This window comes from Tachysurus vachellii, chromosome 16 (assembly GCF_030014155.1).
Source record: "Tachysurus vachellii isolate PV-2020 chromosome 16, HZAU_Pvac_v1, whole genome shotgun sequence".
In the NCBI taxonomy this organism is placed as follows: domain Eukaryota; kingdom Metazoa; phylum Chordata; class Actinopteri; order Siluriformes; family Bagridae; genus Tachysurus; species Tachysurus vachellii.
In genome coordinates this window covers 8,238,005-8,261,252 of record NC_083475.1, presented here as the reverse complement: position 1 = coordinate 8,261,252, position 23,248 = coordinate 8,238,005, and the positions used below count along the sequence as shown (strand labels likewise).

Below are 23,248 nucleotides of genomic sequence, written 5' to 3'. Positions count from 1 at the left end.
TCAAATAAGTGAACATTTTTTTACCACACAAATCAAAACCTTGACTGTGCTTGCATACCATCTATTCACGTGTTCTCTTACATTTAAAATTAAGCCCCAATTAATAACATTTTTAAAACATTATGAAGACAAATATATGCATCTACTGATTAAAATCTGTAAGTGATCACAAGTGATGGAAACAGTACATTGTTCTGCATGTATAAAAATAACGCTTTGTGCTGAAACCTATGGTATTGATTTGCTTTAAAAATCCCACTGAACACAAAGCAGGAGTTATATTCTGTAAATCTAATGGTGTATCAAAAAAAAATAAAACTATAAATTCACATAACCATCAAGGTTCCTTGTCATTTGGAACCTGCATCAATCTAAGGAGCGATCAAATGTATGACGTTGTGTCATGAGTCACTAGCTGGCCTTGTGGGAATATCTCAGCATGCATACACATGAATTGCGTGCATCATAGCAGTTAGGAGGTGTGAATTAGGACAAAATGAAAACTTGTGACAGTGAGACCAGACGGTTTATGAGAAGAAATGGACTTAAAGATCCCTCTGTTTTTGTTTTTAACAGAGGTTTATAATAAGAATTATAAATCTTGCTTCACATTGGAGCTTGTTGTGTCGCTTGAGTAAAATGCTTTCACAAAACTGAAGAAATTTCTATATTATCTTAATTTTTTTTTCACCTCTTTATATCACCCTGTTAAAATAACTATGAACTATAATTAGAAAGTATCCAACTAGCAAAGTGAGTTTAAGGGTAAGTTTATGGATTTGTGTAATTAATTAGTTTTTCAGGGGGGCACGGTGGCTTAGTGGTTAGCACGTTCGTCTCACACCTCGAGGGTTGAAGGTTCGATTCCTGCCTCCGCCTTGTGTGTGTGGAGTTTGCATGTTCTCCTGTGCCTCGGGGGTTTCCTCCGGGTACTCCGGTTTCCTCCCCCGGTCCAGAAACATGCATGGTAGGTTGATTGGCATCTCTGGAAAGTTGTCTGGAGTGTGCCCTGCGATGGGTTGGCACTCCGTCCAGGGTGTATCCTGCCTTGATGCCCGATGATGCCTGAGATCATCAGGCTCCCCGTGACCCGAGGTAGTTCGGATAAGCGGTAGAAAATGAGTGAGTGAGTGAGTGAGTGAGTGAGTGAGTGAGTGAGTGAGTGAGTGAGTGAGAGAGAATTAGTTTTTCATAAAAATTCATAGATATAGGAAAACTCAATGCTGCACTGAACTATAACTAATACGTAAGTGAGATCATCACCCTGGTCAGGACAACTTTCCAGATTTTCTTTTTTTTTTACAGAAGGATTATGTTCATTTTATGAGAGCCATTAAACAGGAAATGTGACAGAATATATTCTTGTTAACTCAACCTTTATATGGCAACCTACATAAAAAAAAAGTGGGTTTAGTAATATACCTCAATCTAATTCCCTATCTGTTTTCCTTTTAAAAAGCCAAGCCTGTCTCTAAGGCATCAAATATCTATGCTGTGAAGACATATGGTGAATGTGGTGAGCAGGGTATGAGCCAGGTTAAAGCTTCTTTAATAGATATAGTTCCATGAAGTGTGTCGGAGTGGTAAAATCTTATCTTAATCTATTTAAGAAACTACATAATATCATTACATTCACTGGATATGCATTTATACCAACAATAATATACAGAAAATAAAAATTATAGAACAAAAACACATATTTTGTCTAACAAAAACCCTAGATCCTACACTCTTCAAAATAGCCACCTTTTGCAGCTATAACTGCCAAACAAATACTAGGCATTCTATCAAGTAGGGATTCAAAATATTGTTTACAACGTTTACTCCAGAACTATTGAAGAAGTGTCCACAGAGGATCAGCACTGGCTGATCTGTCTGGCCTTAATCTTTCTGTCAAGTTCGTCCCATACTAACTCTATAGGGTTAAGGTCAGGTGACTGTGTGGTCCATGTCATCATTTTCAGCTTTCCTTTTTGTTCTTTTTTCTTCAATGTTTAGATGTGTTTCGAATCATTGTCCTGTTGTAGTATGAAGGACTGTCCAATTAGTCTCAAGCCAGATAGTATGGCATGTCTCTGGAATATACTATGTTAACACTCTTTGTTGAGAATTCGGTCACCCTATATAAGTCACCGACTCTAGAGCCCGCAAAACACGCCATACTATAACATGTATATTTTCTTATTTTCAGTACAATATTTGCATGTTTTTGTAATATATATGAAAAACACGGGGTGTCCAAAAACATTTGACCGGTAGTGTAAATGATATGATAATTCTATAGTTTTCAGAACTAGTGTGATTTGGTACATTTAGATTTTGCTTAACAAGTTTCTCATGAGGGGACTGCAAGTAATCATCACAGTCATGTAACTATCTCTTTAACCTAACTGACTCTTAACTGACTCTTAACTGTCTAACTCACTGGCTATGATTTTATAATTTGACTGTAGGGATTTAGATTTACGCATGCTGTACATAATAAAACTGGGCTCCACTAATCATTCTTATTTCTCTGTCTAATATGCTGTAAACTCTAATTTACTCTTTTATTACCTTGCTTTCGCTTGCACTACCAACTTTGCAGATTAAACCCACTTCAACTGTTCAACTGACTTTGAGACACTGACTTTGGAGTGTCTTTGCAAAAACCCACCATGCCATATGTAAGTATCAATGACACTTCAGTGCTACAGGAGATGTTTTTTATCAGAAGGATTATGTACATTTTATGAGAGACATTAAGCAGGACAGAGTGCATGAGATCAGGCAGGATATATCCTCTACAACTTCTCTTTATGCGGTATGTAAAAAGGAGAAAATAAAACATCTGCTGATGTAGATATTTTGCCACGTTCACGTTCTCACCGGTTTGTTGCAATTTACTGGTTGTTGGACCCTGTTCTGCTTCCTATGCTGTGTTAGGTTTATTGATGACCCCCCTTTCCTAATACCAGCCTCCATTTCATGTGGCCATTTAATTAATGGAAAAGACAGTAATGACTTTCCTGGGGATGGGTGGAGGAGAAGATGGAGGGTGATGAATGCCACATTGAATTGATTACAAAAACAGAGAGACTGCGAGGCCTTGAGAGAGGGAGACAGAGGGAGACAGAGAGACAGAGAGAGAGAGAGAGATATTGAGATTTATATGCCTTGCTGAGGGAAATGCCATTCGAGCATTTTTGTGTTGAGGGTCTGTGTGTGATTCTTTTACATTCTGTATTGGATTCTGTACAGGATTTTCTGTGTTTGTGTTATGCACATTGCTTGTAGAACATTTTCAACCTTTTTGATGGTATTTCAGAAAATTGTCTTTATCAGGTTCTTGGTAAAGGCACAGTCATTGTCAGTGTAAAATTCACTTTTTGCCTAAATGTGTGATGTCCAATGAAAAACTCAAGAATGTGGACCTTCATTCATTCATTCATTTTCTACTGCTTATCCGAACTACCTCAGGTCACGGGGAGCCTGTGCCCCCGGCATCTCAGGCATCATCGGACAACGAAGCAGGATGCACCCTGGATGGAGAGCCAACCCATCACAGGGCACACACACATTCTCATTCACACACTCACACACTACAGACAATTTTAGAATGTGGACCTGTTCTATCTTAATACCTCTACTAGGGAATGGAAAATCATGTGCCGTGTTATAGCTGATTAAATGCAGACATGCTTTGTTGTCGTCCAACCGTGCCTTGCTATTATGGATATAGTTTTATTTCTTTAACACACTGATGGCATATCGCTTTTTGGATGCAAAACTTTCATGCCATAAAATAGCATCTCCTCATGACTGCTACTGAGCCTGAATAATGATTCAGTCAGCTGATTTGTAGACAAGTGCATTAACTCCTTAATGCATTGTAGGCATTATATATATTTTGCTTGGGACATAAAATGACAAATCGCACAAGTGGGCAAACTCTAATCCTGAGTAATTATTTTTGTAGTACTTTTTAGATGTGGTGCCTTAATGACATCCCAGCGATACATCCAATAAGCTCCCCCACCCCTTACGCTTGTGTTAAAGAGACAGACTTAGCAAAAATACTACATACGCTGCAGCAGCATTGCGTGTCTATGACCAAGCAAGTGGAAGAAATGTCAGAAATAAACCTCCAAATACCGCAGAGCTGCAGACAGAGATAAGACTGCCAACTGTCACCTCATTGTGGACAATTTATGGTTGGTGTGTGAGTAAAGAGCTAGCTGTTGATGCCTAGCTATAAAGATTGGGCGGACGGCGGGTGACGGATCCAAGTGGAGGCTGGGAAACAAAGGAGGCAGGCAAAAAAGGGAGGAGTAAATGAGAGAGAGGAACCGAGCAGCAGATAAAGCTGCAGCCAGGACCATGAGCTGCACCCTTGTGACTGCATCTTATGATTCGCTGCCTGCTCAGCTGAGTCCCCATCGTGTAAAAGATCAACACTTTAATCGGAGGCTTTCATCTCCACACGGCTTGGGAGCCTTCACCTTATCAGCTGTGCCTCGCCGTCCTTCAGGTCTGCCTGGATATACACTTTCTTCCCTCCAGGAGCCAAACAACCTCCTCAACCATCTTCATCATCATCCTCATCAGCGTCTCTCCCAGTCACTAGGTTCCAAAGCCTCACTGGCGCCCCCTGTGCCTCAGGCAGATCCTGCCCCACCATGCTGCCAAGCGGTGGGCATCGTGCCACTACTACGCCTGGCACTGATCATCTTCAGCTGCCTCTTCTGGGCCACCGGGTTGGCCATCTTCACCCTAGGAGTCTGGGCAAAAGTGTCCCTGGCTGACTACATGCTGCTTTCATCTAACCATTATCCCAATGCTCCACTGATACTCCTATTTACTGGGGCTGCTATCAGTGCCTGGGGCTTCCTGGGTTGTCTAAGTGTGGCAGCCAACTTGCCCTGCCTTCTTCGCACCTTTGGATTCTTCCAGCTTGCTGTGCTGTTGGGGGGATTGGCCGCTGGACTTTCAGGACTCTTCTACAGGGAAGACATCGCTGGAGGTTTCCGCAGCGGGCTACAGAGGGCAGTGGAGGGCTACGGAGAAGATGAAGGACGTTCTGACGCTCTGGACAGCCTTCAGAGGGCGCTGAAGTGCTGCGGGGTAGATGGCTGGCATGACTGGCTCCTGTCTGACTGGGCTGTACAGGATGCTGTTTCACTGAAAAGTGTCTCAAACAATGACACGAATTACGTGTCTGTACCAGACAGTTGTTGCATACGACGCAAAGGCTGTCATAACAGGCCACTGCCCGAAAGAGGAACTGGTAGCATTGAACGTGCGGGGATTCATGCACACGGATGCTTCAAGAAAGTCTTTAGTTTTGTCAATGATAATGTTTTTCACATTGCTGCTGCTGTCCTAGCTCTTGCTTTTACCCAGGTGGCAAGTATAATTCTGGCATGCTTGCTCGCCAACCGCCTATCTTCTCAGCCTCATAGGCGAGGCCGCTAAGATATTCCAGGTCAGTATCAATCAGTAAAGCCCTGTTTAAATAACCTCAGACTATAATTAGATAAAATATAATTTTTAAAGTAAAAGATTTTTTCTGTAAAGAATGATTAATAACAGTTCTTCTCCACCAGTGCTTCTCCAACAGTGTGGTTCATTATGGTTCATCTAAACCCAGGGCTGTCAATAAACTGACCTGTTTTTCTCCATAAAATCACCTGAAAAGTAGGTTCCAGTTTCTTTGGATAATGATGAAAAAAATTGAAATAAAAGCAAAATCACAAATCTATTTGTACACTATAAATGTGAAGGTACTACAGTAGGTGTTCAGTTCTGCTGCTGTAATATATAATATATAACACAATATATCTATATATAATGCATCTATTATAGGAAGCACACCAAGTGAATTAATGTCATGAGAAATAAGTTTAATTACAAACTCAAAAAATGTAAATAATCTTTTCTGAATTTAGCCCAGTAGCTGGTTTAGATGTTTTTAAGCTTTACTACAATGTCCCAGTTTAGGTTGCATGTCACCTGGGCAAATTTCAGCATGGGTATTTAAATACATAACGGCTTGCATGGCAACGAAAATATCAGTAGTGTGGAGTAATAGTAGGTAATTTGGCCAACCTGGTAGAAAGAAAAATCGTTATATATTAAACCGGAGTAAGGTTAAATGGTGTCCAAAATGGGACAAGATTGATGTGAAGATACAAAAATACTGTACATTCTCTGAAACCCACTGTTATCTACACTGCATAAGACTTTGGTAATCTAAACCCAAACTGTGGTCCAACAGATATATTTTGAGGAGAATTTTAACATAGACTACTTAATCAACATGTCAAGTTATACCATGCTATTTTGCAGATTTTTATGCCATTTGTAGATTTTAAACTGTATGTATTATAAATATTCCTCTTACGTTCTCTCAGTTGTCTTTGTGGATTAATGTAAGTAGACCCCGCATACTGTACTGTATATAAAAGCTAATTCTGGTCTAATATCAGCAGAACACATTAGACATTATGGTGAATATACCTAATAAAAGGGGGATGGGGTTTTAGAAAATTACAGATTTTAAAATATTAGAAGATTCATATGTACGTTTATTCATTGTTGTGTGAAAATTGCCAACGTAATATGCTCTGCTTTGACTTGTAGTTTTATAGGATTATAAAATATACAGCTAAAGGTGTAAATCACTAAAGTTACTAATGATTCTTCTTAGTTTGAATGCATTTGTGGTGAGATATATTTCCAGGAGCAGATACTGAAGTTAATATATAAAAATAAAAAATATATTATTGTACTTATCCATTTCCTATGAATACAATAACACCAACTATTTCTCTAAGCACAGTTTGGTAGATTTTGTGTAGGATTTTAGACTCATAGAGAAGATACATCTGCTTCCATGAATGTGTTACAGCCAGATACATTTATAAGAGCGCAAACTATTTCATATATTGTACATAACATATTGTGGTTAATAAATGAGAAAATATAATGAATGCTTTCATGTGTTTGGCCAGCTATAAAGAAGGAGCTGTAAAAAAAAAACATTTGTGGTCATGTATGATAATAAATAAAATGATAACCAACAAAAACACTGTGTTTTCTATAAACTATTGCTATATTGATAGCTTGATATATTTTTTCTCCACCAGTATTTTCTCCACGTTTTTATCTCTCTCTCTCTCTCTCTCTCTCTCTCTCTCTCTCTCTCTCTCTCTCTCTCTCTCACACACACACACACACACACACACACACACACACACACACACACACTAAAAATGCTATATGCTTGTAATTAATTTCAGAAGAGTTCTCCATGGCGTAGAAAACATTAGCTATTTTTTGCACTTACTTTGCATGCACAAAGTTTAGAAAAAATTAAAATAAATTGTTTCCTCAATGCAGTACTACCATAATTATTTCAGGAGATTAGGGGGGATTGTGACATATCAGTAATGTCTACATTTTTACATAAACGTTTTTGGTTTCATTTCTCAAAAGCACCAGATATACAGCTTGTCATTTTACTGAGATGACAAGTCCTCAGTCCTCAGTCCTTAAGAAAACAGTAAAGGAACATATCACTGTTAAAAAAACACTCCTTCCATAATGCTAAATAAAATCTAGTTACAGAAAGATTTGTATGTTGAATAGAAACGCATTATTAATATAGGTCAACGTCTGGGGATCATTCACCATACGTGTCCCTGTGTAAGCTTTAACTACAAAAATGATCATGTAAACCAGTGTATTACCATCCTGTAATTTGCTTTTCACCAATTTAGCCAATAGTACTAGAAACTATTAGGAGTAATGTGGAAGTGTGATCGTGGCTGCAACTCTTCACTTTTGCACATTTTCATTAAAGAAATTTGGAACTCCACAAGTCCTGTTTCTTTGTAGCACTAATTCCAAACAACAAAGTGTCTAGAAACAATTGTATACAAATATAAAAGCCCTGGGACCACACAGACGCTGCATAATTCAGGAAATATGCCCAAAATTAGCCCCTAGGGGGTTACTCACTGTAGGCCACTAAAATCAATTCGTGCAGAACGAATTAATATTTTGTTAATATCTAATTTGAAGAAACATGTTTACATTTAGGGGCACGGTGGCTTAGTGGTTAGCACATTCGCCTCACACCTCCAGGGTTGGGGGTTCAATTCCCGCCTCCGCCTTGTGTGTGTGGAGTTTGCATGTTCTCCCCATGCCTCCCGGTTTCCTCCCCCGGTCCAAAGACATGCATGGTAGGTTGATTGGCATCTCTGATAAATTGTCCGTAGTGTGTGATTGCGTGAGTGAATGAGAGTGTGTGTGTGCCCTGCGATGGGTTGGCACTCCGTCCAGGATGTATGAATTTAAATTAAAAAATGTAAAGGATTGATGTAGAAAAGGTGGCTGACAAATACACATGAACATATGCTGTAAAACCATACCAAACAATACCAAATCAATTACATTACATACATACAGTACATACACTCTCTGGCCACTTTATTAGGAACCCTTTTACACTTACTCATTCACAAGAAGTATCGAGTCTGCTAATCATGTGGCAGCAGCGCAACTATAAAATCATGCAAATCCAGTTCAAAAGCTTCACATCAAGTTCAAATCAAACATTAAAAGTAGGAAAAAGTGATCTCAGTGACTTTGACTGTGGCATGATTGTTGGTCCCAGGTGGTAAGTATTTCAGAAATCCCTCAGAATAGCCTATAATGTTTACACAACCATGTGAAAAACAAATATCCATTGAGCTGAAGTCCTGTATCCAAAAACATCTTACTGATGAGAAAGGAATAATCTGAATTAAACAGTATGTCTGTTTTAGCTGAAATGCGCACTCTTTAGATTATTACCATTGTTTAGATATGATTGACAATCGTTGTGGTGTTAATGTCTGCACAGATTACTCAATTAGTTAACACAACTCAAAGACGCATGAAACATCAGATGTGTCACTTACTGCAGTACTTTTACTTCATTTCAGTGTAATGAAACATTTTAGTCACACGTATTTATGCATATTAACAACAAAGAATCATTTCATGAGAAGGACACAGTATAACAGTGGCATTGTAGCAAAGAAACAGTAAGGGTCAAAAACAACTATAAATAGTTGTAAAACACAGAACTTTCGACCATAACATTTCTGACATGTATCCTGTTAGTGATTATGTTCCTAGCAGATAAGGAATTTAGAGCTGTTTGCGCTGGGTCATAATAAGTGGGTGGGGTCAGATATTTAGACTGCTACAGCTTAAAAAACCTCAGTTCTTCTGCCTAACGCTCTAAAATAAGCCTCGGACAAGGTGAGTGTAAACACACTGGTAGTTGTAGTGCTACAAGAGCATAGAAGGAAAAGTTTAAATGTACTATTCCTTATATATATATATACTATGTTTTGTTGTTTATTTTGGACAAGGTTTTGGAAAATGAGTTATAGGGAATATCTGCTTTTTTCTCTGGTTCTACTTGTCAACTGCACAGGTAGAACCCATGACTCTATGATAGATCATTTTCACCATGTTCTTTAATCTTAAATGACTTTATAAACTACTAAAAGTCATAGTTATAACGTGGCCTTAAGTTAATGCAGCAAATTTTGGTTCACGTGCCCATATTTGAGGATTATTTATTGATTTATTATTAAAATGTTGGGTGTAAAAAATCATGTAAATGATTGTAAATAATTGTCAATCTGAGAAAGTTGTGTGTTTTTTCCAGCCAAGTGTTTAAAATCTCAAGAAACACAATACTATACTAATGCATTTAATTATATGTAAATCATAATTAGCGTATACCCATAAACATTTTTTTTTTCACTTGTTTGTTTAAAACACAGTTCATTTGTATTTACTCTACTTAGATATCCATCCCAAAATAGTCATTACTGCTCAGAGTTATAAAAGAGAAGAATGTAAACAAAGAAATGGCTCCACAATTTTGGGATCTATTAAGCAGTTTTTGTAAATGCAATGGAAAACGTGAAAGTATGTAAACCAAATGGAAAACAAAAAGCAAAACACAAGCACAGGAAAAAAAAAAACAGGAGTTACTTTTGAGTTACTACTAACTGTATAGTATAGTGATCTCTTTAAATATTATTTAAATATCCCACTCTGAGGTAAAGCTTACATAGAGCATGGATGCCTGTTAATGTAATCAGGTTTCTGATTAAAATTTAAAGGTAAAATTAAAGGTAAAATTTGACAATCTGTGCCTTTTACATCAACCTGTTGAAATATTAGATTTATTATTACATTTGTATAAAGATAATCTGCCCATTATTTGGAACCATAGAGCTTTTTTAAACTTCTATCTAGAGCATGTCAGGTCTAATATGACAAAGTTCCTATGTTTATTTGGATGTGAGTAATAAAGGTTCTATACCAGATGTAAATATTATCAATGTATTGATCATTTATTGACCTGCTAGTTTTAGACCCTGACTTGCGTAACTAACTGAAAATAAAGAAACCTGTCTTCCATAATTTGCTGTTAGCAATTAATAAAAAGCATGTGCAGCTTTTCCAGTCCTGAGATGTTTTCCAGTTCCTTATTGCATCTGGATTGTTTTAAGATGTTTATCTAAGAATTACACAACACAAAGTAGTCATTCAGCTTGTAGCAATAAATGAAGCTGTTATTTCTAAGCTAGAGTTGTGAGGCACTGAAGAACTTTACAAAAACAGCTTTCCTGGTGAAATTGTGTCTGCTGTGTTCAAAATAGCAAGCTCATATGAAGGTTTTTAGCAATATTCCATAGAAAGGGCTCTCAAGTTTTGAAGACAGGCAAGAGTGACATCTCCAACCCGCAAGAAATTTATGACATAAAACATTCCAAAGCTTAATATTTGAATTAAACAAAACATATTAAATTAACCAACGTAGTGCTGTAGCCTTATTTTTCTGAGATTTAATTACACAGCATTTATTATAAATTCATTATTTTTTTAAATGTCATAAAGCCGTGGCCCCCTGGCACCATCTCAGTGCCCCCAGTTTGAGAACCACTGGCCTAGACTACTTGTTTTGAGCAGATGTTGTCAGTGAACAGGCTGTAAAACTGTTGGCTAAGTTACAGACACTCATGAGAAACTGATGCTGATTATCTGGGAAACATTCTCTAACAGCAGTTAAAATAAACAAGTTGTGAATTTGTTGTAACATTAAAACATGACTTACTCTGTGCTCAAAGTGATGCTCGCAGCTCCAGTGGTTTTCTCTGTGGGTGAACAAGGATGATGCTGAACAATTCCAGGATATGCTTTTTTTATTGGTTGTTGCGTTAAATCTTACCCATATACAATAGTGCTATTTTCTGATTGCCTATTGTGTAGCCTCTTTTTTTGATTGGCTGATAAGTGTCAGGCTCGACTAAGAACTCCAGGGGAGACGCTCTTGATTCCTGCCCGGTTCCATAGAGACAGCGGTGCGGACAGATACATTTTGGGTGCTGCGGCTTATTAAATATATGATAAATAGTCAGTTTTTCTCTGTGAGAAATACAATGTGTGGCGGGAGAGCGGGAGAAAAGACCGACATGAGTGATTGTCACTTTAATGCATCACACTTGAGAGCCCTGAAGCTCATATGAAGGTTTTTAGCAATATTACATACTGTAGAACAAATGTGTATAAGAGAACTATGAAATTGCTAATCTAACACTGTATATATATATATATATATATATGTATAAATTTATTGCATTGTTTACTGTGTTCACAGTTCTGTGAAACACAGTGCCTAATTCTTTCCTTTTAGTTAATCGTCACAGTAAGGATGATGACTTGCTGGGCTGGACTGCTCTTACTGTCATTGTGCATGGTCACTTCCCTGGTAATGACCAAGGCCCAGTTGTTTGCGGATGGTGAGTCATGATGAAGTCACAAAATATCCTAAAAAAATATTGTATTCAATCTCTCTCGTCTAGTTCCTCGCTTTTTCTTTATCTCATTTCAGTTTTCTACAGAGATGAGATCTTGTGAATAAATAAGCATGTGAATAAAAATGTGTCACAAAGTGTTTATCAATAAAATAGAGAAAGGAGATGCTGATTGGACACTAGGCAGGTTTAGTTTTGGCAGAAATAAACTTAAAATACACATAAAAATAGAATATTCAATGAAAGGACAGGGGCATGACATGCCAAGTATCAAACATGTATCTTTACATGATGATGGAGAAATTTATGGAAACTGGAAAATCTTTTAAAAAAATGTTATACTGTATGTCAAGGCTCTGTTTAATCTGCAATAATTGGTGTATAGATGTTATTCTAATTCATTCAAGGGATATTCACACTGCACTGTTTTCTAAACCTAGTTTAGACACAGGGTAGTGGACCGTCTCACACTTAAGTCTGCTTAAGCATCTGCTTTTTAGCTGTGGTTATGAAGCCCTACACTGAAGCAGGAGTAGCAGCAGCACTTTTGCAGATTTTACTCCGCATTGTGGTGATAAACCTGCACAGTGTGAAACGATGTGGTGTTAGAATGTTACAGTAACTGAAACACTATCAGAAACTGAACCGTGTGTTATTTCACATGCTTTGTACAGTCACAAAAACCACAGAAATAGTAGATTTATCTTTCTCTCTGCTGGTAAGTGGTCAAATTTGCAATTTTTATTGTTAAAAAAAAATCGGGGCATTGATCTATTACACAGCCCTGTGCAAAAAAAAAGCTATTTTTTAGGCTTTTTTTTTTTTACATAGAGTTCTATGGAGTAATCAGAGGTGTGTTTGTGTATCTGTACGTGTGTGTTGACCATATTTTGTTTTACTGTTTTTTTTTTTTTTGTTTAAATTAGGATGCATTTGTTGTGCACAGATTTTAAGGCACACTATTTACATTAACATTAGATTAGTTGTGAATAAGGAGATGAAATTACGCAGTGGATTAGGGGTTTAGGTGTATCGCACTTCGTGTTTGGGAGACATCATGTGTTTTTTTTTTTGTGTGTTTTTCTGTGTGTGTGTGTGTGTGTGTGTGTGTGAGAGAGCGAATCAAATGAAACTCTTCACAACAGAATTTGAACAGAACCAATTTTTTCTGAAGTGCTACGAGAAGGAAATGAGGATTACTGTATATGGAAAAAATATACAATTTGGGGGATTTAATATTAAAAAATGAAGATTTTCATTTGACTCACAGGAAAAAGTTTGTAGTTTGTGAGTGTAATCTCTCTCTCTCTCTCTCTCTCTCTCTCTCTCTCTCTCTCTCTCTCTCTCTCTCTCTCTCTCTCACTCTTTTTCCCTCTCTCTTAGGGACAGACTGCACAGATATAAAAAACAAATCTCCATATGCATCTAGTGGCATCTATACCATCAAGCCACCTGGAACTAAAAATCCATTCCGGGTACTTACATTTGATTTATTAAATTAATCAAAGATAAAAGCTGAAAGACTGTTATTAAATAACATACAGTAAAGTTTTCAGTAATGGCTGTAAGAATAGTGCACTTGCTAACATTTAAATTTACTTAAATGTTTATTAAAATCAATGTTAATTTACATTCATATTAAAGTAAATTTCACAGTCTATTCTACATGTTAACTGTGAACAGTCATGTAAAATAGCCCTTTACCCATTGTACGTACACGATTTAACACTTTCCACAGGTTTACTGTCAAATGCAGAAGGATGGAGGCTGGACTGTTATCCAGAGAAGGTCTGGTGGAAGTCTTTCCTTCGAGAGAAACTGGAAAGATTATAAGAATGGGTTTGGAAATATTAAGTGTAAGTGTTCTCTACTTCTCAGGAATTACCCAACTGTGATTCCCCACATATTAAAGCAGACATGTTTAGAGTAATCACTTGAACTGAACTTTTGAAAGCTGTAGATATAGATTTTACAGTCAGGTACGAAAAAAATGGACAACGGTATTGTTATTTCAGCCGTTTAACACAGTATACTGGAGTTGAAATTAAATAATAAATAATGGGCTTAAAGAGCAGATTTTCAGTTATTTTAAGGACATTTAAATACATTTACTCTGTTCGTAATCAGACAAGCTAACAATCATATCTGGAACCCTTATTATCGCCAGACACTGGTTTTCTTTCCTGATTATGCTCTGTCAGGTCTTTTCTGCAGCAATCTTTACTTCCTCCTTGTTCATGAGATGTTTTGCTTTTGTCTTTGCCATGAACCTGAGCATATAATACTGTATTCTATACACTACAGCTCTATACACTTCTTAATTCATCCTGCTTATTTATTCAGCAGTCACATCAATAAATACAAAAGATGATGTGGTTCCTTCTCTTCTCCATTTTCTTCTCTAACCATCATACTGGTATATGATGGACCAAATAATTTATATTTTTTGGCAAACCCCTACTATTCTAAAGTGTTTTGGCTTCTCCGGGGATAAGAATTATTCTATCACACACACATCACAGATGCTTTTCGTGATTTTCTGGGCTTTTCGGCGCCCCTGAATTCACCAGTGCAGTCACTTTTTTAAGAATGTACCAAATATTTTACTTGTTTTTGCTATTGTTTTTGCGATTTCTCTAATGGTTTTGTTTAATTTTTGATTTGAAACATAAAGATGGCTTGCTGGAGTGTTAACACCAACAGATAGAAGTGCTATCATTTTATCTGTTTACTTGTAAGAGAAATAATGAGAAAATAACAGACAATCAGCCAATTTTCCAATTTTAAAAATCCTTTTATGAAATGTGTTGTAATACTACTTGCACCATTCGTATAAAACATTTTTTATACGAATGAATTTTTTCAGATGACCACTGGCTGGGCCTCACCAAGATATGGGCTCTAACCAAAAGCAAGCATCATAAATCAACGCTCAGAGTAGATCTGTGGGACTTTGAAGATAATTCTAACTATGCTAGTTACCAAGATTTTAGGATCGGTGGTGAGAAAACTGCCTACCAGCTGCATGTTGGGAAATACCAGGGCACTGCAGGTACACTATCTATCTTTATACACGTTGCAGTCAACTAATTAATTCCGTGCTTAATCATGTTGGGTTCTTTACGTAGTATTCTCAACCATCTCTTTTTAATTACAATTTAATTCAGCAATAGTGTTTATATTAGTATATTTTGAAACAAAGACCATGAATTTATGTTTTGGCAATAAATGTCAATATATGAAAAATGAACAAGAATGGAATATATACATTTACTACTCTGGCTGGTGTGTGTGTGGGTACATTTAGGAGTGCTGGTAAGAATAGACATAGACTTAATTATAATGTACCAATAGCTTTCTCCCACTTTCTCACCAACCAAATTGACCTAAACATACATAATATAAATTTGTATAAATAAAACATGCATATAAAAAACACATAATATAAATATAAATTTTATAAGCATAGTTTTCAGTATAGTCTATTGAGTATTTTAAGCTTAAGCTTTAAGCATTTAAATGAGCAATGTGTGGACATGATCTAATTTTTTATTTGCATTTTGATCAGTGCAAATCATTCCTTTCTACACTTTCTCTTGTCTAAGGTGATGCTATCCGTGGGGCATATGCTGGCATTGACCAGAATACCCATGGTTTCAGTACACATGATCGTGACAACGATGGCTGCTCCCCATGCATTTATGGAGATATTGCATTTAATAGCTGCAGCAGAAGAGAATCTGGAGGTTGGTGGTTCAGTAAGTGTGGCTCAGCTAACCTGAATGGTGTTTGGAATTCTGAGGGAAATAATCGGGGATGGGTATCTGGCCTCCACTGGCGCACCTGGAAATCCCCTGAGCCATACTCAGCTAAGAAAACACGCATGATGGTCAAGACCATTCAACAGGCATAGGTGCATCTACAGCAAGCAACAAAATTATATATTGCTTTTTTAGTTTTTAACAGACAGTGAACATACACTATTTCATTAGTCTGTATAATTTCATTTTGCATGGGTTTCCTCCATGTTTTCCAATTCCATAAACATGAATATAGGCTAATTGGCTATAGAAAATTCCCCAGAAGTGTAATTAGTATGTAACTATTTATGTGTTTTGCAATGGACTGGTGTCATCTGCAGGGTGAATTCTTCCACCAGGATTGGCCTCAGATTCACCATGAACACAACCAAGCGGTTACTAAGCATGAATGAATACAAGTATATTTTCACTATTAACGTTGTTTACTAAACTGCTTTCTGTTTAAAATGATGAGTGTGACTATATTCAATACAGTTCATGATTTGGCATTCTATTTTAAATTTTAAATGTGTTCAAGTTGATGAAATATTTCCTTACAGTTGTTCATGGAATAAAAGCTGTGTTTCACTAAGCAGTAATAACTAACACTGTATTTTGGTTTGAATAAGAACTAGGTCCCTTTTCAAGGTCCAGTTATGGGCCTTGCCACATATTCATTGTGAGAGAAACACACACCATCGTCATACTTGGATATTCATTTAGTTTAGCAACAACAGTTAGTCAGTCCCTAGCTTAAAATCCCATTTTCTGCTACCTTACAAACACACCTCTATTGTACACAGAGGTTAAAGTCCTTGGTAATGGTGTGTGTCTTTATTCTGTTTGTCCATTTTAAAGGAACTATGCATTTATGAATTAAAAGCTTTTGAATATATTCTGTTATAGTGACTTTCTGACAATGCAAGTAATAAAATGCTTTCAAGGCTTTAATGTTTATTGTCATTGATAAAATCAACATAAATGAAGTTGCATCTAAGAAAGTGACAAAAAGACAATCCTTACCCTCCCAGCATACTTTTTAACAAACGTATAGTGACATTTCAAACATTATACACAAAAACAGCAACAAAAGACAAGCACTCTCATCCTTCCTTTCTCATATACCCTCCCTTTCAACTATACTGTACATATATTAGATATTACACAAACATTTAGTTACATACCAGTTTATTTTGTTATTGCACATACTGTAGTTATCTTTTGGTTCTTAAGCATGTTTAACTTATCAATACACTGTTATTATGGCACAGATTTTTAGTCATGTGCATCATGATAAGTTATTGATGCTTTGTAGTTATTTAAATTATTTAATTTATTTTAAAAAAAAAATTATTACCTGTACCTTCACTGTGAATATTTTATAGTGTATTGTTCAAGCAGGTATCTTCCTTTGGGGAAAAATGCCTCCTGAATTAAGCAGCTATTCCTATCTGAGAGAAGGAGAATAATGAGATGTGTAATAGGGTGTGCTGAGTCCATGAGACATATCTTTTATCATATTTTTGTCTGAACTACTTGAATATATATGAAGTCTCTTCATTAATCTGAGGTCTGAACACTGATGTGTCTTTCTTAACCCCTAACTCTGAACATGAACCAAAATGCATTTAAGCTTTGGGTTTTGAGTCGCAGTGTCCCAATTTAGTATTAAATTGTGGAATAAACATAAACAGAAATTCGGTCAGTGCAATTTAAAACAATGCTTGAAAAAAATGAAATACATTACTGAGTCTTCCTGACAATCATGTAATAGTAATTGATAGTCGGTGCTTTGTGCTCAGGAGAATCAAGTCAGAATGGTGGGAAAGACATGAGCTTAGATAGAGCTTCTCTAGGGGTCCGGACAGCTGAGTCACTGGCTATTTTCAAATGACAGTTGAAGACCTTATTCATGAAACACTTCAACTAGCACTTCCTCCCTGTTTGTTGTATATATATATATATATATATATATATATATATATATATATATATATATATATATATATATATATATATATGTGATGTTGTAGGGCTGTCTTGGTTGACACACCTCTGCAACATCATGTGGCGACTGGGGACAGTGCCTCTGGACTGGCAGACTGGGGTGGTGGTCGCTCTGTTAAAGAAGGGGGACCGGAGGGTGTGTTCCAACTACAGGGGGATCACACTCCTCAGCCTCCCTGGAAAAGTCTATGCCAGGGTACTGGAGAGGAGAATTCGGCCGATAGTCGAACCTCGGATTCAGGAGGAACAATGCGGGTTTCGTCAGGCTTTAAGGCTTTAATTAAAATTACAGAATTAAAAATTTACAGAATTACAAAGAACACTTCAGTACAAATGGCAATACATTGCAAATACAAGAGAGAATACAAGATTAATAGTGAACATATGAGGGATTGCATGTTATTACACATTTAGGATTAGAAAGTTTGTTAAATTTGTTGACATTAAGTTGTGAAATGGTCCATGAAGCCTTATACAGCAGTGCCTAGCAGATGATAGGAGGACAAACAGAATGCTGATGGTGGGTTGGATACTTAAAGATCCTCGCTGCTGTCTTCAGGCAGCGCTGTCCGAGTGTGTTCTGTCCCCATGATGGTAAAGTGTTAACACACAGCTGTCAGGCCATCCATGCAACAGCAGATAAGTGCTTTCATCCAACCCCCTGAACACACACACAAGATACGTTCCAACCAACCCATAATGCACTAAGATCTTTGCCCAAAAAATACTTATTGCACAATTTCAACTTATTGTACATACTGGAGTTATTGCACATAAGTATTTCACATAAAGAGGTTGCTGATAGGCCTTGTACAGTATTTGCATGTAGAACCATGCTGTTAATACCCATGGTCAGTGATTGTGCTGTCTTTGTGTGGTATTTTTCACTAATGTTAACAAGAGTGATTTCTCTGTGAAAAGTATTGATGTATTATTATTAAGTCCTCAACCTGAACATGCGAGCAGCTATTGACCTGAATGTAATACCATAAAGGAGGAGATGGAAAGGTGACCATAGTAACTTCATCAATGTTGTGTGCTCTTCATAGTTTTCATTAACTATTCAGTTATTTTATTAATTAATTATATAATTAATTAACTACATTAATATTATGTCATGGGGGGCACGGTGGCTTAGTGGTTAGCACGTTTGCCTCACACCTCCAGGGTTGGGGGTTCGATTACCGCCTCCACCTTGTGTGTGTGGAGTTTGCATGTTCTCCCCGTGCCTCGGGGGTTTCCTCTGGGTACTCCGGTTTCCCCCCCGGTCCAAAGACATGCATGTTAGGTTGATTGGCATCTCTGGAAAATTGTCCCTAGTGTGTGATTGCGTGAGTGAATGTGTGTGTGTGTGCCCTGCGATGGGTTGGCACTCCATCCAGGGTGTATCCTGCCTTGATGCCCAATGACGCCTGAGATAGGCACAGGCTTCCCGTGACCCGAGGTAGTTCGGATAAGCGGTAGAAGATGAATGAATGAATGAATATTATGTCATTATAAACATAGTCTACAGTATATCAATTATTACGTGCAAAGTTTAAACTAACAAATAACTGGGACAATAACTGGGACACACCTCTGTTTTTGTCTAATCTTAAACTTAAGTACCATGTTAAAGTCTGGGGACTTCCAGTATGACAGATCTGGCTTCATGTACAATAATAAATTTATTATAGTGTTGTTTCAAACATTGATCTTTTAAATAGCTAAAATTACACATCTTTTAAATAGCTTAATTCTGTAAAATTACAGAATTTTTAAAACAAAAAGCAAACTGTCTCACAAGGATGAAGAAGGATCTCCACCACCTATGCTTAGCATAAAACGTGTATCTAGTCAAATAGTAGCTGGGGGATAATGTGCTTCATAATGCCTAACAACTTGAAGGACCTCACATTTCCTCTTTCTCAAGCTAGCTCCTCACTGACATCTTCAGCAGTCATGACCTTGCCGCAACCCTTGAGTTGGACAGAGTCAACTGATCTCTTGCCACTGATCTCTTACACAGAAAACCGCAGCTGGTTATCATCCAGGCCCTTTGTTTTCCAGATCAAGAAATTAGTCATGCAGTACATGAAGCTCGCAAGTGAGGCAATCTGACAAGTGAGGCAATGAAGGACATATTATTCACATGTGCAGATCACACTGCTGAAGTATTAATGCAGCATGCTGAATACAATGCATTACGCACAAATGAAATAAAAATGGCTAGCACGTGTTCAAAAAAGGTCAGAGTGTTTTAGACTGATTGTATTCTCAGTTTATGACCTAGTGAACCAGTGTCAATGTGTTCAGTGATAGAGACTTCCAAACACTTTTCATAATTCGCTCTAAGGACATCTGTCAAATGGCATAAATTTAAAGGCAAACTGGGATAATGTGGGACTCTGAGGCACGGCATTACACCAGCTCATATTGCGAGGTGATTTAAATTGCAGTACAGACCATTTTCTAGATTGCTCATCTAAAAGACTTTATCTAAATCATCACTTTCACTAATTGACGCTTTAAGATAACAAACTATTTCCCTCTGTCAGTTCTTTTTTATTTTTTGCTCAATTGAAATTTCTGACCATGTAACTGTTGCAGTTCATATCTCACATATCTTTCAATTTGATGCCATACTTAGACGCTGAATTTCTTTACAATATGACTGCTATATTAATTTCTTCACCTCCTCTAACACCAAATGAGATGTTTCAGCAGCTGCTGTATAGTAAAGCCCTACCTATGTGGAAAAATCATATATTATTCCACTTACAAGAGAAAGCTTGTTGCTGAGAAGAAGTTGCTTTTTCTTTTAACATCCGAATCCGAACATCAATGTTCAGATTCACCAAACCCTGACCTCCTTAAACAGCTCCTTACCACTAAGCTTAAATACAGTGTATTGTTTCTAGGAGGCAGTTAAAGCTCTACAGAAAACATGCCATAATTACTATGAGTTTGGTGGTGTGCAACATAAACTACTGGCATCTCAGCTACATAAATTAAATCAGCCCACTATCAGTAAAAACATACTTCTAAATCATACATCCATGATTTATTAGGGATCACCACACTATTTGTGAAAGTGTAAAGTTTTTCCAGAAGGTTAGAGATTATTATTACAGTAAAAGGGGGTATCCGGGTGTGATTGGACAGGTGATTGGTTACTTTTACCCATATAGTGTATATTGAACACCTCTGTCATCTTTATATTAATTTATATTAATTGGACATTTCAGAGGACACTAAAAATCTTTTGACAGGGCAGAGTGGGGTTTTACACATTGAAGACAGCTGGAATTGGTATACCAACAATATTTACGCTAACAAAATCTAACAAAATTTGCATCTAAAAAAATGTTCTTCCACCTGGTACGAACTTTCAGAAAGTCTCACATCTGGATATAACTGGTCAGCAGGTACGTTTAAACTGGTAATAACCATTACTATGGTTGAATATACAAGATGCCTCATAAATACATTATTTTCAAATCTAATTTTACTGCTATCTAAAGTCTAACAAAAGCTTCACTATGGGTTTCTGACTACTCCTTTTTTTGCAAATGCAACAGCCCTCACAGCAAAGGTATAAAATGCAAAAGCTTATTATTACTGTATCAGTAGGTAAGAAACAACATATTATAATTATAATAATTATTTTTCTTCTTCTTCTTCGTATTATTATTATTATTATTATTATTATTATTATTATTATTATTATTACTCACTCACTCACTCACTCACTCACTCACTCACTCACTCATTTTCTCACGGGGAGCCTGTGCCTATCTCAGGCGTCATCGGGCATCAAGGCAGGATACATTCTGGACGGAGTGCCAACCAATCGCAGGGCACACACACACTCTCATTCACTCATGCAATCACAGACTACGGACAATTTTCCAGAGATGCCAATCAACCTACCATGCATGTCTTTGGACTGGGGGAGGAAACCGGAGTACCCGGGGTAACCCCCGAGGCACAGGGAGAACATGCAAACTCCACACACACAAGGCGGAGGCGGGAATCGAACCCCCAACCCTGGAGGTGTGAGACGAACGTGCTAACCACTAAGCCACCATGCCCCCTATTATTATTATTATTATTATTATTATTATTATTATTATTATTATTATTATTATTATTATTATTATATGTCAATGACAGTATTATAACAGTGTAACATCCAGTTGTATAGAACGACTTTATAAGCTGTAGCGTTTCAGTTTCCCTTCACTGGAGCTAAGAGGTCCAAACCTGTTCCAGCATGACAATGCTCCTGTGCACAAAGCGAGCGCCATGAAATTGAAAAAGTAAAAACCAAATCTGCTTTGCGTTTTGCGTTAACAATATGCAGCCACTAGATGGTGGTCTTTCATTAGAAATGTTGGTGTACAAGGCACGAGTGATAAAAGAAGTCTCTGTAGGGATGTAGCCTTCCCAGGACAAGAAATATACTGGCAGCCATTAAAGTCACAGGAATAATTAGTGTATGCAATCAGCTGTACAGTAAAGGAATACACATCAATAGTAACCTCATGCTTATGCACTAAGTAACTCTTTCAATCTTAAAGAAAAGTAGTTTAAATCCCCAATGAATGAATGTTTTAAACTGTTTCAGATTTATATTTTCAAATTTAAGTCTGCACCATCATTTGCACCTTAAGAAGCATTTTCAATACACATCTTTGATTAAAAATGTTGAAACTTTCTGATTGAACCTTTGCATTGTTTACAAATAAGTCCAATAAGTCTAATAATCCATTTAATAAATTTAATATTTTACTGATGAATCCACCTACATCATATTCATCTGTGTATTTTTAAACGAGACGTTTCTATTTTTGTATTTTCTAATTCTGTGAATTATTGTAAAGAATAAAGTAAGTATGTGTGTTCAGTTTAATTTGGTATACAGCTGTGATGGACACCATATTTACAGTAGCTGATTACTTAAATCAGGTCTATAAGGACAAGAAAAAGAGGAAAAGATGCCAGCTGTTGGTACTCTTGTGTTTGGGAGACTCTATTCCAGTACAGCATAAAACCTTATAAATAATCAGTTCAGAATAGTTTGCTGAATTGTACATGCTTTTGTATCCATACTTATTAAATTAAATTACATAATGTGTAAGCCCCTTTCCTTTATCCATCGTTTCTAACAATCACACTGGTTTGATAAGGGAGCACTACTTCATCACAACCTTATGTGAGTTTTTTTTCTCTGAAATGCAAACTTTCTTTCTCAAATTGTGAACTCAGTTTTTCTAGAGTGTCTTAATATGTTGTAGTATTACAATTTCCCTTCACTGAACTAAGATACAGTACTCAAACACTGTTCCAGCACGACAATGCTCCTGTACACAATAGTCCTGAGCTCCATGAAGACATGGTATGTTAAGGTTGAACTGGAAGAACTTAAGCGTCCTGACTCATCACTCCTGACCTCACTAATGTTCTTGTTGTCGAATGTGGGAATATATAAGAGTGGTGATAATTATAAGAGTAAAAGGCTTCATATTAATGTCATGCCTTTGGAAAGGGATGTTCAACAAGCACATATGGGTTTCATGGTTAGATGCCCAT

At 36.9% G+C, this 23,248-nt stretch overlaps 2 protein-coding genes across 3 annotated transcripts; both read left to right on the top strand.

The window, feature by feature from the left end:
- Positions 1 to 3,906: 3,906 nt before the first annotated feature.
- On the top strand, positions 3,907 to 6,905 carry LOC132859122 (tetraspanin-7-like). The gene is made up of 2 exons (XM_060889722.1): positions 3,907 to 5,464; positions 5,586 to 6,905. Exon 1 carries the CDS (start codon positions 4,315 to 4,317, stop codon positions 5,452 to 5,454), a length of 1,140 nt encoding a protein of 379 aa, XP_060745705.1. The 5' UTR covers positions 3,907 to 4,314; the 3' UTR covers positions 5,455 to 5,464; positions 5,586 to 6,905.
- A 2,310-nt stretch (positions 6,906 to 9,215) lies between these two features.
- On the top strand, positions 9,216 to 16,618 carry LOC132859290 (fibrinogen-like protein 1). 2 transcript variants are annotated; one of them, XM_060889981.1, is made up of 6 exons: positions 9,216 to 9,291; positions 11,711 to 11,852; positions 13,251 to 13,342; positions 13,606 to 13,723; positions 14,734 to 14,919; positions 15,473 to 16,618. In XM_060889981.1, exons 2-6 carry the CDS (start codon positions 11,765 to 11,767, stop codon positions 15,778 to 15,780), a joined length of 792 nt encoding a protein of 263 aa, XP_060745964.1. In that variant the 5' UTR covers positions 9,216 to 9,291; positions 11,711 to 11,764; the 3' UTR covers positions 15,781 to 16,618. The 2 variants fall into 2 exon arrangements, with proteins under 2 accessions (XP_060745964.1, XP_060745965.1); XM_060889982.1 differs by having other exon boundaries at positions 9,250 to 9,291; positions 11,747 to 11,852.
- Positions 16,619 to 23,248: the final 6,630 nt, after the last annotated feature.